This window comes from Larus michahellis, chromosome 4 (assembly GCF_964199755.1).
Source record: "Larus michahellis chromosome 4, bLarMic1.1, whole genome shotgun sequence".
Taxonomy (NCBI): domain Eukaryota; kingdom Metazoa; phylum Chordata; class Aves; order Charadriiformes; family Laridae; genus Larus; species Larus michahellis.
In genome coordinates, this window is record NC_133899.1 from 53,165,025 (window position 1) to 53,181,694 (window position 16,670).

Sequence of the window (16,670 nt, forward strand, 5' to 3'; positions counted from 1 at the left end):
TGAGATAAGCCACCTGTCTTTGAACACATTCATTCATTTTCCCTATACTCCTTTCTCACTGCACTCTTTCCACACTAAGGAATGCTATTCAATAAAATGAGAAGCCATAGGTGTTTCCACTGGAGCCTTAACATTACTGGGAAACTATTTTCACTTCCACACCTGTTTTTAATAGTGCTTGGAACAACTAGCACAGCGACTGTTGGAGAACTTGCCTACCTCTGCTGGCTGGAGTATACGAGCACACTATTTTTACAGTACTGTAAGTGTATAATTATAGGACACCAAATAGAAAGCTTTTGAAAACTGCCACAGGCAGCTAAAAACTATTTCAGACTGGTCTTCCTAACTACAGTAACATTCTTTTTTTATGCTACTGCTGGCGAGTAAAAGTGGGGGGAAGAGACAGGTTTATAGTGTGATGAGTCTTTTCGTGTAATGACAGATCAGCTTTTTCCTGTAGTATTTAGCACTTTATGAGGAGGCAGAGGGAATTGCCTCTGACAGGAGTGTTAGCGCTCACTCTTGGACCTTTAGCTTGAGCCAGCTGTCTCTGGCAAAATGTTCAGGCTTTGGAAGTTCAATGACGTAACATATGGGATTCAGACATCAGCCATGGGACAGCAAAATCGCTCCCACTTCATCGGTGTCACGAGCTGGAGGTAGCTCTCTTCCACACTCTGGGTTGAGAGGCAAGGGAAGGACTACAGAGTGACATTATAGCTGAGTTTAGTTTTCTTCCCAGTAGGATTTCTCCAAATTGCAGCCTTACGCAGGCAACTGAAACAAGACAAATGCCATCCCATTCACCCAGAGTGAGGGTAGCCAGTTTAACACATCTTCCTCCCTCACGTGTTCCAGGAGATTGAATGCTGCCTTGCCTTTTAAACATACTCCCATCTCTTTGCCTGGCTCTGAAGGTGGGTTCTTTGCCTAGCCTTCTTTCATGACTCTTCAGAGACAACCCTTGGGACCTTCTACCAAGAGGTCTTTCCAGCTACTTAGACACCATTTCAACAGCCTGAAAAGCATACAGTTAAGCCACCACTGAACTGCACCACAAAATGTAGTCGGTGGTTCCCATTGGCTGCTTTCTTATTTTGGTGGTCTGGCAAAATGCGAAAGAGAAAGGGAGCATGAGGATGGCAGCTTTTACTCATGCCCCCCACCCCCAAAATATACACAGGACTCTTACATCACAACTCACGGGTCTGTTGACGTCAGTTTGAAAGTAAATAGAACACAGCCAACATACACGGAGGTTGTAGTGAGGTGGGCATTGGTCTCTCTTTCCAAGTAAGAAGTGATAGGATGAGCAGAAATGGCCTCAAGTTGCACCAGGGGAGATTAAGATTGGATATTAGGAAAAATTTCTTCACTGAAAGGATTTATCAAGCATTGGAACAGGCTGACCAGGGAAGTGTTGAGTCACCATCCCTGGGGAAGTATTTAAAAGACATGTAGATATGGTGCTTGGGGACATGGTTTAATGGTGGACTTGGCATTGTTAGGTTAATGGTTGGACTTGATGATCTTAAGGGTTTTTTCTAACTTAATGATCCTATGACATTTTCCTCAAATGTCCCATGCTGCTGCTCCACAAGCCCTGATGATATTTCTGCAGGGCCTTACACATTTCCCGACTTATCCACTCACTCCACCTCCAAGACCCTCCAAAATGGGGAATCTTTTAATCCTAAGCGTGGCACCAGAAGAAGGATGCCTTCATGGGAAGGGCAGGCTTTTCCAGCAGTTGTGGAATGCAGCGCTGCTCCCTCACAGCCTTGTGCTCTACTAGGTGATATCTATTGTCTCCTTGGACAACTCTGGGGGCAGCAGACACTCTTAGGGATACATGGATCTGTGTATCACTGAATCCTTTTTTTCTTGTTATCTCTTTGCAAATCACTTGCAAGCCCCACCAGGGCTTTTGGTTTCAAGAGAATCCTAGGTCTAAACCTTTCCCAGGGGGAATCCAGGGCCCAGGTCAAGGCGTTACTTTGAAACAGCTCCTCCTTATTTGTGGCACCTTAGAAATGTTATAATCTTTCTTGTGAAGTTGACAGGAACATTTCAAGAGAAGCAGAAAGGAGAGTCAACAAGTACAGTCTATCTGCAAGCATCAACGTGTGTTCAAATGGATGTCTGAAGTGCAGATCCACATACAAACCTGTACTGAGCACTGCTATTACAGACAGCAAGCAGCACTTTAAGGAATTACTTCAGCAAATCAAGGCAACCTCTCCAATACGAACCCGCCTCTGCTAAAAGCAAAATAAACTCCATAAAGTCGACCTTCCCACTTTCTGTTTTTCCCTGTATGTCCAGGTAATGCCTGCTGCTGGAGCTTATTTCCTTTGCCCTCCAAATCCTCAGTGGTTTTAAATGCAGGGTTGGGGTTTTTTCCCCTTTTAGCCCAGCTTCTTATATCTTTGCCCCTCTCCTACAGCTCCCTGTCCACTTGCCTTAATTGGCAGCTGTAGAGTAGCAGTTATGACTCCATGCCTAGGGTAATTTGTTTTCTTTCTTTGGGGGATAAGGAGGGGGGAGTGACTGAATTCTTTGGGAATGATTTATCACACAGCACTCAGGGGGAGCTTCATTTATTTGCCTAGCTGCATATGGTTTAACACCTATGGTTGCATGCCGATTATTGTACAATGTTATTTTTCCCACTTGTATACTTTGCACCTTTTCATAGAGCAGATTAACTGGTCCCCAGTGGCATGTTATTTATGACTTTGTTTGCTGGCTGTCTGGGAAGGGTCCTGGTCCTAGATTCTTCCATTCTCCCTGCTTCTGCTCTCGCCTACACACTCCCTTCTTCACCACACCTGTCACACTGAGACTGTGGGAGAATCACGCTCGGGCATTATATATATCATACCTTCTCAGAACTTCCAGGAGGGAAGAAGAGACAGAGGCCTCCCAAGCAGCAGTCAAGACAGGAAGGTTGAACCACAGATGGAGCCGGAGGAAAAGGAGGGACAGAAAATAAGGGAGAAACATCACATTTGGCTTGCAAGGAGGCAGGAACTCAGGGAAGAGCATAGAGATCTGCTGTGAAAATGTAATGGAATTAGTAACATGCCATACTCAACAGGAGCTTCTGCTGAGATTGCTTCATTTGATATCAAGCCAGAACCTACGTTAAAACAAATTCAAAACAAATCCTCACAAAAATAAGGTATGGGAGGACTAATACAAAGGTCTGAATATAAATAGTTCTGCCAGGTAGGACAGTGAAGTGGCAATTTCAACCCAATAGTTTTGACAGGTCAGAGAAGTGCTGTGTTGGGAGGCACTGAGTCAAGATGCAGGACAAGAGCGCAGGAGTCCACATTAATAGAGGACAGTAGAAAAGGCAAAAGCTTTCTGACTCATTGGTTCCCTCCTGTGACACCTTTTTCCCCTCTTCAGCTATGGGAAAGTTCAAAAGCCACTACTAGCAGGTGTTATGCTCAGAGGAGATGGAAGCACCAGAACGCTCACCAAGGAGGACTGCAGTCAGCATTAGGATGTCATTCCCAGGCACTAAGTTCTCCAATTCCAATGTCACTGTAACATCTTATTCAGATTTCACTAAAGCAGACTTGTGCCTGGTTACCTCCTCTTCTCAACCTGCTTTCCTGATAAAGTGAGATCAACTTTTGCTTCCACCTGTGTCTTCCACTTGGTGTCCTGACTAAAACTAACAAGCTACAAATTCTGGGGAAGAACCTACAATCCTGTAACAGATATCTGGACAGTAACATTAACACAACTCACATGGAGAGACAGCCAGCCAGTTTGGAACTAACTAGTTTAGCAGTAGCAGAATGTAGGAAAAAAGTAGCAGGAGAAGCAGAAGCCCATGATCTCACATGTCTTTAAATAACAAGGTGGGGAGCGCTGTGCACCAGGCGTAGGACAAGACAGCTAAGGAATAAGGCTAAGAAGACGGCATAAAGACAGGTGAGAAACTGCCCTCATTCGAAACAGTGCTTTGCTTTTCAAGGGCCTCATCTGAATCTACCTGTGGCTCCCTGGTTTCTGCATTGTTCCACATTTCCAAGGCACAAGGAAATCTACTCCAACTCCAAATAACTATACATGCAACACAAATGGCTGCACTGTTTCCCCACTCTGGAAAATAATACAGGTGTTCAAGCTCCTTGGGGTTAAGTCTTCACTGCTAAAAAGGAAAGTCCTAATAACAAATAAAAATTTTGTCTAACCATGGCTATTTTTGGTGTATCCCCATTTTTAAGAGCAAATCAGCAGGCCCTGCCCTGATGTATGTTGGTTGGTCTTCCCTGACAATCTGACTCAGGAGGAACTACACCAATTCTCAATATAGGTGGCTTAAAAGCAGACTCCTTGTTAATGTATAGGATCCTAGAAAGACTCCATATGTCTAAGGCAACATACAATGAGTACACTCCCCCCTAGGAGCAATCACTATCCCTGATCCTTAAGAAAGGTGTGCAGCAAAGTGGTATCACTTCCTAGGTGAGTACTAGAAAGAGGGAGGTATTTTGGGGTGCCATGTAGGTTTTCTTGCCTTTTTTCCCCGAAAGTAGGAAAAACCTTAAGGAAGGAATGAAGACAAACCAGAGAACCCAGATCCTGGTAGTACACTTGATATAATCATATCCCACCTCACTGTGCAGATCTCTGGAGATGAACTGCACGCACGAACACACAGAATCCCTTTGGGGTGGATGGCAGGGTGTGCTTCTGCTTCTTGCAAAAGTATATACAGACATGCAGCTTTCAAGCCGTTTCTCCCTTTGAGAAGCCCTAAAGTTTGGACTCCAAGTGAATTCAGTTAACAGAAGGAAATATGAATACCACCATTCTTGTTTTCAAACTTCATTTACAGTTACACTCTGTCCACTAAGAGCTCCTGACAGCAGAAATCTCTGTCACTGGAAAGCTGTCACACGAGATGCCTGCATGATGCTTGGGTGACAGAGCCGAACACAATAGGCCACATAGAGCTGGCCCCCATTCAACAAGCAAGATTTTGAAGTAAACAACTATGGGGGTTTTGCTTTTTTTTTTTTTTTAAAAAACTCGGCACACACAAACCTGTCTTCAGCTGCTAACCTTAATATATTACTCATTCTTCCTTTCAAATAACGTCATGTTCAAAACCCCAGTGACTGCAGAATATTTACTTGAGGCTGCTACTGCTGGTTTCTCTAGAGTTGTTTATTTTTCCATGCATGAGCTCATTACATCACTCTGTGGTTTTCTTAAAGGTTGTCAGGGTAAGCTGGATACAGGCTGGAATCTCTTGCTAACTAAAACCAAATCACTAAGTAGCACAAATTTGGATTTGGAGATAACCCAACTCTGGAAATGAGGAACAACTATGTATTCCTCAGTGGAGCGGGGGTACTCCCAAACAGGCAGCCATTAGATGTATTTTCTTGGAAGCAAGATACATTATCAAGTGTTTCCCTAGATTAAGAACCGTAAAAGAATAATCATTTGGACTGTACCAGGCTGGAATAGGTTGTGGGGAGGAGGTAGGGAAGCAGGAGGCTGCAACAGTATAAGTAGAATGAAAAGACTGTTCCCAACCATGGAGATTAGAGAATGGCCATTGCAAAGGTCCCATCTAGTGTCACCTCCTGCTCTGGCAGTGTTAAAAATAATGACATATCACAGAGGGCAGTGCTAAATAACAGACTTATTTTCAGGTATCCATGTATGTGCATGTTTGGGGAAAGTGAAAATCAATTCAAAACAAACACCAAAAAAATGTTTTTGTCATCTTGCCACAGCAAACAAAATACCGTGTTGATCTAGATCTTTCACTTGCCCCAGAAAGACAAACTGACTTTTGGGCTTTTAGGCTTCATAAAGGCAGAAGACTTAGTTTGTAAGTGTAGGAAACCAATAACTTCTCTGCTACTCAACAGTCCAGATGTTAGAGCGCATTCATATTTTGGTTCCTGCCTCTGGCTGAGAAGATTTGAACCTGCATCTCACCCTACTGAGAAAGAGATCTAGTTGTCATTTCATTACTTAAGGCAGGTGGGGATAAGAGCACTAGCAATCCCTCCTAGCAATGCTGTTTTACTCAGCATAGAAAAATCCAATGTCAAAATGCCCGGAGACATATAGATTCTCAGTCAAGTGCTCCAATCACCAGGCTAGAGTCATTCTGCTTTTCCTGATCCTTAGCTTAATTAGTATTTACACATGCCAAGCAAAATATAACTGCTCCAGAAGAAAAGAATGTTTCAGGAGAACCTCTTCTGTTTGTCAACACTACATAGAAGGTGGAACACTCAGATTTCAAATTCAGGTCTTGCAAATACAGGCTGCATATGCAACACAGGGTGTCACCAGCTCTGCAGTGCTCAGCTACTTGGTGGTTGTTGCACTCTGAAGCCTAGCATTGACCAGCATCAATGATAGCAAATTACAGAGCTTATTTGTCTTCATATAGCAATTCTTAAATTCTCCTCATGGTTGATAAAGTGATGGTGCTAGCTTTCCAAGATATCCAATGTCAGTACTGATTAGAGGGCTGCACACGTCCTCTGACAGTAGTATCTACTGGATTTCTCTTCACTACAAAGGACAGGGCTATATAACCACCGCAGGGACAAGAGAGAGCAGGGTTAAGTGTTTCAGTACACAAACTCCAAGGAATAGGGCAGGCTTTCACGAACTCAAGACGAATGAAAAAGAATAGAAACAAAAGAAGAGTTAGGCTGGATATTACAAAAAGAAGAATCCCGAGACTGAGTTCAGACAGCAGAGCAGCTTCCTGTGGGAAGAAGTGAAATCTTTATTGCCTAAGGCATTTATGCTACACTAGAAAATGCTGCTCTTCATGCAGTACAAACATTCACTAGCGCTAAGGCAGTAGATTAGATGGCCTACTAGGTCTTTTCTCACTGCTAATTTCAGGGATCCCATTAAATTGCTGCAAGATGATACCAGTCTGTATCTGCTTCAAGACAGTAAGTGCAAGCTCAGAGAGATAATATAGCTGAGCTAAAACCAAAACCCCAATCTTGCACTAGTAAAACCCACCTTAAACCTTTAAAGATAAATGAAAAATCAGAAATATGCTGAGCATTAGTACTTCAATCTGACAAGGGCCAAAAGCAATTAACATCCCTGAATTTTGCATGCCCATCTCATGACAGTTGTTTCATCTTCAGCCAAGACAGACTTGAAGACATTTGAAGAACCTGATTCTAAATTATAATTATCCTCCCCATCCCTTTTTTGTCCAATCACACCTACCCTACGTTGCTTTTTAACATATATGACAAGGGATGAAAGGAATGAAAGGTACCAAACAAGGGGACTAGGCTTCAGTGGTTGAAAGAAACATCGAAAGAAACAGACTACAAGTAGCACACTATCATCAGCTAAACCATACCCCTTATTTTAATGAGGCAGCATTTCTCGATATCAATAATTCAGTGTAGGAAACTGAGATGGCTGTGTATTTGTACGGCCTAACGTGGAAGTCTAGTGCTAAAAATTGGCAACCCAGCATCTTAACGAGATCCTACAGCAAATGAGCTTCTGTCAGGGCAATCAGTAAGGCTGAGTCAGATGAACCACACATCCCCTTTTAGCTTGCTGTAGAAACCACCTCTCATGGAACTCTGGAATTTTCCAGAGGATCATTTTCAATTTGTAGCATGCACCCCCAATAATCTTGTTTGAATAACTGAAATGGCATCAGAACCAACTGGGAAAAAAGTGGACAAATAAACTTGCAAAAGGAACTCTTACACGAACAAAAGTCCGGTTTACACCAGGCAGCTTCCTGAGCAGACACTTGAACAAACTGATTACCTTTACAACCTGAAAGCCAGCCTACTTTGGCTCTGTTGGGCCAAGGTTAAGGGAACCACCGAGTGTCACGAATGCTCTCTGACTAATCCAGAAATACCAGGTGATGAGGTACTTCAGGCTATCACGATTTATTTGTTCTGGGGACTGGAGCACTTCCCAACAGCTGTCCTAGGCATATATTGTTTCATAAAATATACGCAATAGTAGAAAATCCTATTTAAACCTTAAAGTAAACCCATGACTTGTTAAGGCAATTTTCTTCTTTTGATATTCCCTTTACCTTCTTCCTTCCTCCCACTTCAGTTAAAATATATCAGATAGAAATCATTCTCACCGAGAATCCCTAAATTTCCTCTTCAGATGCTTCCAGTTTCTTGTGATTTCAGTGACTCCACCCAGTTTCACCCCCATGTCCAATTTCAAGTTTTACATCCTAACTTCATATATTCCCACTCCCCCTTTTCCCACTCATGTTCATGACCTTTTCTTTGCTCGTTTTTGTGCTTGGGTCTTCCCTCATCCACTCTATTACCCACAAAAATAATCTCAACATTTACTTACACCCAGTCATAAGTAACCTAGTTTCAGTTGTGAAATAGTGAAATAATCCGCTCATTTCTCTATTAAAAAAAATCTTCTATATCTGCAGAGAAGAATCTTGAAGTTGCTAGAAAAGAAGCCTCTCTCTGTATTTTCTCAAGTGCTTAGACCAAAACCACAGCCCAGATCTCAGAGCAAAATGCATCAGTTTGTACATCATGCTGAACAACAAACAGAATAAAGATGACAGCTAGCTGTGATGAATTAACAGATGAAGAAATTAGAAATTTGCCAGTTATGGTTTCAGGAAACAGAAACATCCCTCATCATGCATCAACTGTGGCATTCTGGACACAAAAACAGATGCTATCTGAAATTATTTTACAGCCTGCACTTCAGGTCCTGCAACAATGAAAAGCAGCAGGATAGCTACAATGAAGAAAGAATGAAACAGGAACAAATGGTGAGGGACTGCAGCCTAGTTAAAAGAAACGTGTGGGGTTCTTTATCCAGACGGAACATTACCTGAATTCCTTATACTGGAGCTGTTCAGTTTGGAATCTTTGATGACCAAGTGCTTAATCCAAAGGGTGGGTGCTGTGATTTCTGAAAGAGAAACAATAACTGCCTTAGAGAAGCTACAGCAACTAGGGAATACACGTGGCTGTTACTCATGAGGACAAGATGTTTGCTACAATCATGGCTGTTAAGGCTCATCCCCTGGTGAGGTCTTCCACCTCTTATGAACCACTATTTGTAAATCTTCCACAGGGTTATCTCATTTTCCCATTCCAGAGAGTATTTCTCTGCTGGCAAGACATTATTTTTTTTTCCCCTCCCTCTACTCCACACTTCCCAGATTCTCCAGTCTAAAGCCCTTCTCCTCAAGACTTAGAGATCTCAAAGGTTATGTTGTGTCCCATAGTATATGTTGGTTTCCACTAAACTACGTATGAAATCCAGATTAAAAAAAGTCAATCCAGACCTTAAATATTGCTTTAACAGCCCAAGAAGAGCTGACCACAGTCAGTTTCCTAAAACAAGCAACAACAAAATCCAAAATAAACCGGCAGAGAAATGAAGATATTTCTGGAAAGACTTGAAAGGCAGTCTGTTAGAGAAACAAGTTCTGGTTAGAAAAGCACGTCTGATACACTACAACCAAGACATCCAAACATAAATTGGGGGGAAAAAGTGCTTAGAGCACCTCCTCTGAGGTGTTGCAATCAACACAGCAGAACCTGCCCTAAGCCACAGAAATGACACAACATCAGCATCTGATTAGAACTGAGCAAAGCAGTACTTGATAGCATGTGCTAGGGCTCCTAAAGTGACATTTCCAGAACTGATGTTTTCTGAAAAATTCAGTTCCCACAGGAGCACGCTTTAAATACTAAATCCTGGAGTTTGTCTTAAGTTCCTCTAAGACGTTTTTAGAAGCGTTTTCCTGCTCTCCTGTTGACATTTACATTGATCTGCTCAGCAAGGGAGAAGCTGGTGGACTGCAAGGGAAAATGATTATACGTTATAAGAGCATGAAGGAAAAACAAAAGGGAATTTTTCCTTCCTAAATGTTTTCAGCTACATTGATTGTAGGCATTTTTGTAATCATGTTCAGGCATTTTTTCAGATGGAAATATAGGCTGAACACTGATATTCCAGCAGTAGTAAAAGTTTACTTAAAGCTTGCCTTATCTGCAGGTTTCACTACACTATTTTACCACCACTCAGTCATGATATGCTCCTATAAATACATATCCCTATCTATCTTGGGCCTTCTTTGGGGGAGAACTACCTCAAATTCAATTCTAGGTGAGAGGTAGGAAAGGGAGAAGCACGAAAGTAGAAGTTTATAAATCAAAATGCTGGATCCAAACCCCTAAATCTGGGATGAAATTTAGCTGTGGCTCTGCACTGTATGAACTGTGTTATGTCTACACCTGAAAGAGGAACGACCACCAAAGTCAACAGACACCAAAGAATGGGTCAGGGCCTTTAGAGACATAATGGTACATATCTTTAAGTGAGGTTGAAAGATGCAAAAAAGGAAGTGTGGGAAGAGAGGTGAAAGGAAAAGAAAAGGAAATTAATCCCTTGGGATCTACCATAAAAATGTATTTTCCATTCAGTTTTCCTGGACATTTTTTGGAATACAGATAAGCAACAGACTGCTCTGAACAACAGATCTGTGGAAAGAGTATATTCCCACTGAGTGAAGAGGTGAAGTTTACCAAAAAGAGATGATGTTTAAAGAAGTTATTCTTTAGGAGATGAATACAACTTGCATATTGAAACTAAACAGAGGGTAGATGCAAAGAAAACAGAGCCTAGGAAGTACAGGAGGAAATAAAACTTTAAATTTAAAACTATAGCAAAGACCATTAATAAAATACTCTTCTGCAGAGGAGAATCTTGTCCCAAGAGGAGATTCACTATGAACATCACTAAGATCTGCATTGTAATGAAGTTAAATAATTTTCACAGAGATGGCTGCTTTATGATTCAAACCTTGGACAGGAGAGTTTTAAGTTATCTGATCTACATTATCTCTGGCACTGCTCTGTTATGCCCTCAGGGAAGATGGTAGGGAGTGGAACTTATTATGCCTTAAATTTGAATTTTCATTATCCTCTAATGTAGGTGAAAACATGAGAAAGGTGAACCTTCATCTTAGAGATGCTGAGGCCCAAGAGGTATCACACATTTCAGGGGCAGCTGACTGTATTTAATGCCCTCTGAAAAAAGTCAGCCCCCAGTGGATCGAAGGTAGGCACCCAAAAATAAAGCATGAAAAAATTCTGTATTTCTATTGTCCATTCACGTTGCTATCAGCTCCAAACTGGTTGCCTGACTTTGAATACACCATTTTTCAGGAACCCAGCAAATCACAAACCCACTGAAATTGAATGGGATTTGGACTTTAACTCCTTTGAACATCTCTGAAAAGCGCAGACCTGACAGGTGAATGGATAACTGTTTTGCCCTTTTCTGTCATCTGACATTTGCATCAGTCATCAAGTACAAGCTGTTCCTCAGGACCTGTCCAAGACACTGAGACAGTACTCTAGTTAAGTATCATGACATTTCCTCATATAGAATCAAGGGATTGTTCAGGATGACATCCTGAGATGTCCAGTCCAAACTTCTGCTCCAGACAGGGCCAGCTATAAGAACAGACCAGGTTGCTCATGGTTTTATCCAACTGGCTCAGAAAGGAAGGACAGAGGGCCATGACGATCATCAGAGAGCTGGAGCACCTCTCCTATGAAGACAGGCTGAGAGAGTTGGGGTTGTTCAGCCTGGAGTAGAGAAGGCTCCAGGGAGCACTCATAGCAGCCTCCCAGTACCTAAAGGGGGCCTACAGAAGAGATGAGGAGGGACTCGTTATCAGGGAGTGGAGTGATAGGACAAGGGATAACAGTTTTAACTGAAAGACGGAGATTTAGATTAGATATTAGGAAGAAATTCTTTACTGTGAGGGTGGTGAGGCAGTGGCACAGGTTGCCCAGAGAAGCTGCGGATGCCCCATCCCTGGAAGTGTTCAAGGCCAGGCTGGATGAGGCTTTGAGCAGCCTGGTCTAGTGGGAGGTGTCCCTGCCCATGGCAGGGAGGTTCGAACTAGGTTATCTTTAAGGTCCCTTCTAACCTGAACCATTCTATGATTATCACCTCTCTGTTCCGCTGCCTCATTGTACTCGTGGTGAATAAGTTTTTCCTTATATCCAGTCGAAACATTTTGTTTCAATTTATGACTGTTGTCTCTCATCATGCATTCCTATGAAGAGCCTGGCTCCATCTTCTCGATAAACCTCCCTGTAGGTATTGGAAGGCTGCTATTAGGTCACCTTTAAGTCTTCTCATCTCCAGGCTAAACGCTTCTTACACTCTCGTGATGTACCCACTTTGAGCCACTGTTGGAGACAGTATGCTCAAAGGTAGAATCATAGAATTGTTGAGGTTGGAAGGGACCTTTAAGATCATCGAGTCCAACCTTTAGCCTACCCTGACAAGAGCCACTTCTAAACCATGTCCCTAAGTGCCCCATCTACCCTTTTTTTAAACACCTCCAGGGATGGTGAATCCACCACCTCCCTGGGCAGCCTATTCCAATGTTTAATAACCCTTTCAGTGAAGAAATGTTTCCTAATATCTAATCTAAACCTCCCCTGACGTAACTTGAACCCGTTTCCCCTCGTCCTATCACTTGTCACCAGGGAGAAGAGGTCAGCCCCCATCTGTAGCGTATATACAAACTTTTGGTCAGACCCAGAATGCATTTTCTTACGCTTGTCGCTACAACTACTGAAATCTAGTTAATTCAATTTTATTAACAGGAATGACAAAAATACAGAGCGACAAACTTAGCAGAGGTTATTCATCGATGCATAGCTTAACCTGCCTGTCATACCCATACTCTCTTCTCCCAAACCATAAGGGACACTGTTAGTACAACAGGAAGCCATTGCATTAGTCATTCTCTCTCGACATCTAGGAGATAAGGTCTTGCATAATATATTGCAAGATTTGTGAAAGGCAATCTTTCATCATACAGTCCAAGCCCATTTATCAGACTTGATTTCACCTGCAAATCAAAGCAAAGGTTTTTGATTGAAAATGTTTTTCATAGAAGATAGGACAAGATTTTTTTCAGACTCTGCCTGTCACCAGAAGGACCACAGAAAGTCTGTTCACTACACCATTTCTTAAAAACTTTGCCCAGTTTTATTTGAATGACCCAAAATGCTGAGTCTCTCCTAGAAGGAGCTTCTGAACAAGCTGTATTAACCAGATCGGCTCACTCCTGCATTTTATTAGTTCATTCTTTCCTTTCAATATCTATGGGCACCTTCACAGGGGAAAACTTAAAGGCCAGGAGCATGCTGTGATTACAAACAGCAATTTAATACAACATCAGCTTGCTGCCAAGAGGAACTCTCCTTTGATATAAACAAGAGATAGTCAGCATGGCTTCAGTCTCCTCTGTTTATTGGAGAATGTTTTTTTGCTCCGAGGGCCTTGCTTTGTTTCTTAAAGTTCACAAGAAGATTCTTACAAACCTATGATTGCTGAATAGAAGTGACAGCACTACAACAACTTGCCATTAAATAAACTTATTTTAGTAACAACCCCCCCCCCATCCCATCACCTGTTTTTACAAGAAAGCAGGAGGTATCAGCAGCACCACCTACTCCTGCTCAGTAGTCTCCGTTTCTGCCTTCGATCCAGTTTAAAAAAAAAAGCGTCAAGTACAGCAGTTCAGTATGAAAATGCTTAGGCTTTCTCTCAATGCCTTGAGGTCCACGGTTTCAGGTGGGCCACAGAGTGGTTCGGATTTCAGCCTACAGCTTAACTATAATGGTTGGGGGTTTAAATTTGTAGAAAACATGCGCTACTTCCAAGCAATATGCAAGATATAAGCAGCTGCTAATAGGCCCCTTCACTACCCAAGGACCACTATCCCCACTGCTATTTATGTTTGTGTGTGTAAAAGGCTTGAACCCTCTGATGACAGCCATTTTATCCTTGTTTCACAGATTGCAATGGACTAACATCTGATATTTCCTCTACAAAATAATACAATCGCAAGATTAGCCCATTTGAGAAGTAGACTGCCTTGGTGGGCTGTGAATTAAGTGGGCCCAGGACACTGACTTAATTTGCTTAAATAGTATGTGCGTCAATGAAAGTAATTGCTAAATAAAGAAACCTCCCAGCAATTTTCTTCCAAGTCAACATTCACAAGCTGTGGTTTAGCACTGCCCTCCCTTTCGTGAAGCTGCAACGTGTTGCAGAGGTTATGAAACTCCCAGCATCGGTATCAAGAGGGTGGAGAGAGGGAGAGGGTAAGGTCAGTCTAAAGGAAGTTGCCATTTCTGACTCAATGCACATTTTTTTCGTCATGACACCTTTTCCTCCAAGGTTACCCCAGGAATCTGATCAACTGGTGTTATTGTTGGATTCCAGGGAAGAGAGGAGGATGAAAAAGGATTAGGGGAAAATACCTGACGTCCCAAGGGCACTGTGAAGTTTGGATAACTTATGAGATTCACTGGCTTTTCTGCTTTGCAGGATAAAGAAAGCATTTGAGCCATATATTCTAGGAAAAAGAGAGACAGAAATAGCTTTTTTGTTATTATTGTGTTGTTCTTTTTTTAAGGGATGCTCTTACCTTCTCCATCGAAAATAGGCTGGGTTTCCATGGTAGGCGTTGGCTTCGAACCATCATCTGAATTGAGAGTTAAAAAGAATCGAAAAGAAACTACCATTATTGAGGTAAATACTATCTACTCTCCAGTACTGTTGAATGATTGGGATTTGTACATGGCCCGGCCAAGTCCAGAAGAGAGAGAAGACAGACAGAATGAAAACAAATTATTCCATTTACGCTAAGAGCAATAACATTTTACATAGCAAGCATGCATCAACCACTATCCCTAGACTTAAAAGAAGCTGCCCTCCCTCCCCTCTCCCTCCACAGACCACTGGTGTGCATCACCTGGTAGTCTCCCCTTGTTGCACTGGTCAGGCAATCACCACCTTAGTTTCAGGTGGCTATAGATCCCACACAGGACATTTCCTGAGACAGCAGAGGTTTGGGGATTGCTGTCCCACTGTGTCTTTCTCCTTACTCTTTTTGTTCAGAAGAAAAACTCTTCTTCTGAAAAACTTACCTGTGCAGAACCTGGCACCAGCGTTCACTGCAAAGCTGTTAGAAAGGGATGGTCAATAGCAAATCTTTTTTCTTTCAATGTCTGCATCAAGGTATTCTCTAATTGCAACGCTGTGGCAATGTCTTCTAATTGCAAAATTGTGGAAAAAGAATTTCTATTAGGTTTTTCATATGCAAGAGCGCTCCATGTCTTCTGACCACAAGCCTTTCATAATTAAAAGTTTCATCCAAAAAAGATTCCACAGGAAATATAAATCTCAACATTTAGAGATGGACCACAGGGAAAAGTGTTGAGTTTACACTCTGTTTGGCTTGGTATGCCTATCCATCATATCTACAGGCCCAGCTTGGATTCAGGCTGAGTTTAATTTCCTCAGCACTCAGAGGGATCTGGATTTCACACCCCAGCTTGGAGCATTTTTACACAGCACTAGGAGTGCTGTGTGGCATAGCATTAAGTGAGGCAAAAACCTTCAACTGTGGGCAAGCTAAGCTGGAAAAAACTGTAAAGTCCTTTGTTATATTGCAAGATATGAATGTAGAGCATTGTTGGGAAGTAAACTAAGATGAGATTAGCCTAGATTTGCTTATTTTTTTCTCCTCTTTGGAATACAGTGGCTTTAGAAACTTACAATTTGTAACAACTATTTTTGCACGTATTACAGGCAGAGATGACACTAGGCATCAGCAAAGTTGGCAATAACCTGGAAAGTTGCACAGCAAAAATCAGTTGGAGAGAGAAGTCTATGCCAGAAGAGCCAGGCTTGCCACCATCTCCACGACTGTATCAGATGCACAGGGCAGTAGCCATTTGGAGGAAAGATGCATCGGACAGCCTTTCCTAGAAGTAGCAATAACCATCCTCAGCCTTCTCTTATATTGGTTTTATTGAAAAAAAAAAAATGGAAGGGGAAAGGAAAGGCAGAGATAGAAAACAGAGGCTTGTAAAGTATTTTTCCACCAATACCTGTATTTGCAGTTTTATAAAGTGAGCAAAAGCCTGACCTCTTCCATAGATCATTAATTTTATGCATTTCCACAGAAAGCAATTTAATTCACAAAAAGAAAAAACTTGATGGTATTTTCATTTCAACCTCAGAGATCCACTGAAGTAAAGAAGGTTGACATAAACAAGCAAGACATGCTGTTGTCATTTTCTCTCTTGATCAATGTATTTGGTTTTATGCTTAATTATAAGCATAGCAAAAATATTTGGAAGAAAAAATACTTGCCATTTCTCAGCCAACTCTTGTTCTGAGTTTTCCTGTTACTGGGTGTTAGAAGTAATATGGATAAGCAGTATTTTTCTTTAAAAGTTTGAGCAACGTTCTTGGAAATATTTCCCAAATTTTGCTTTATTTACAAGAAGGAAGATTTTGCCCTTTAAAGAAATCTCTGTGTAAAAGTGAATAGTTGGTCTTTACTTTTTTGTCAGAATAGGCTGCTCTGCTTCTACAAGATCCCAGAAACCACAGCTATGGCATTTTATTTATTTAGGATGACACTTCATGCTGTAATGAAGCAATGAGCAGTATGTAGTCAGCATGATTGGCTTTACAGATTGAGAAACCAACCCAAAACTGCAAAAGATACTCATAGAACAACTGGAAAGGTGAATAATTCTTACGTTATATAAAATAGG

General features: G+C 41.8%; 1 protein-coding gene across 6 annotated transcripts in view; it reads right to left on the reverse strand.

The window, feature by feature from the left end:
• Window positions 1-16,670, reverse strand: part of SMOC1 (SPARC related modular calcium binding 1) — a 133,284-nt gene that overhangs the window by 33,268 nt on the left and 83,346 nt on the right. For 4 of the 6 annotated variants that reach the window (XM_074584835.1, XM_074584834.1, XM_074584832.1 and 1 more), the window contains exons 6-7: window positions 14,528-14,617; window positions 8,884-8,964 (exon numbers count right to left, since the gene is read on the reverse strand). In XM_074584835.1, the coding sequence (XP_074440936.1) occupies window positions 8,884-8,964; window positions 14,528-14,617 (171 nt within the window). The remainder of the gene's footprint in view (window positions 1-8,883; window positions 8,965-14,527; window positions 14,618-16,670) is intronic. The other 2 variants (XM_074584836.1, XM_074584833.1) reach the window with 1 other exon arrangement.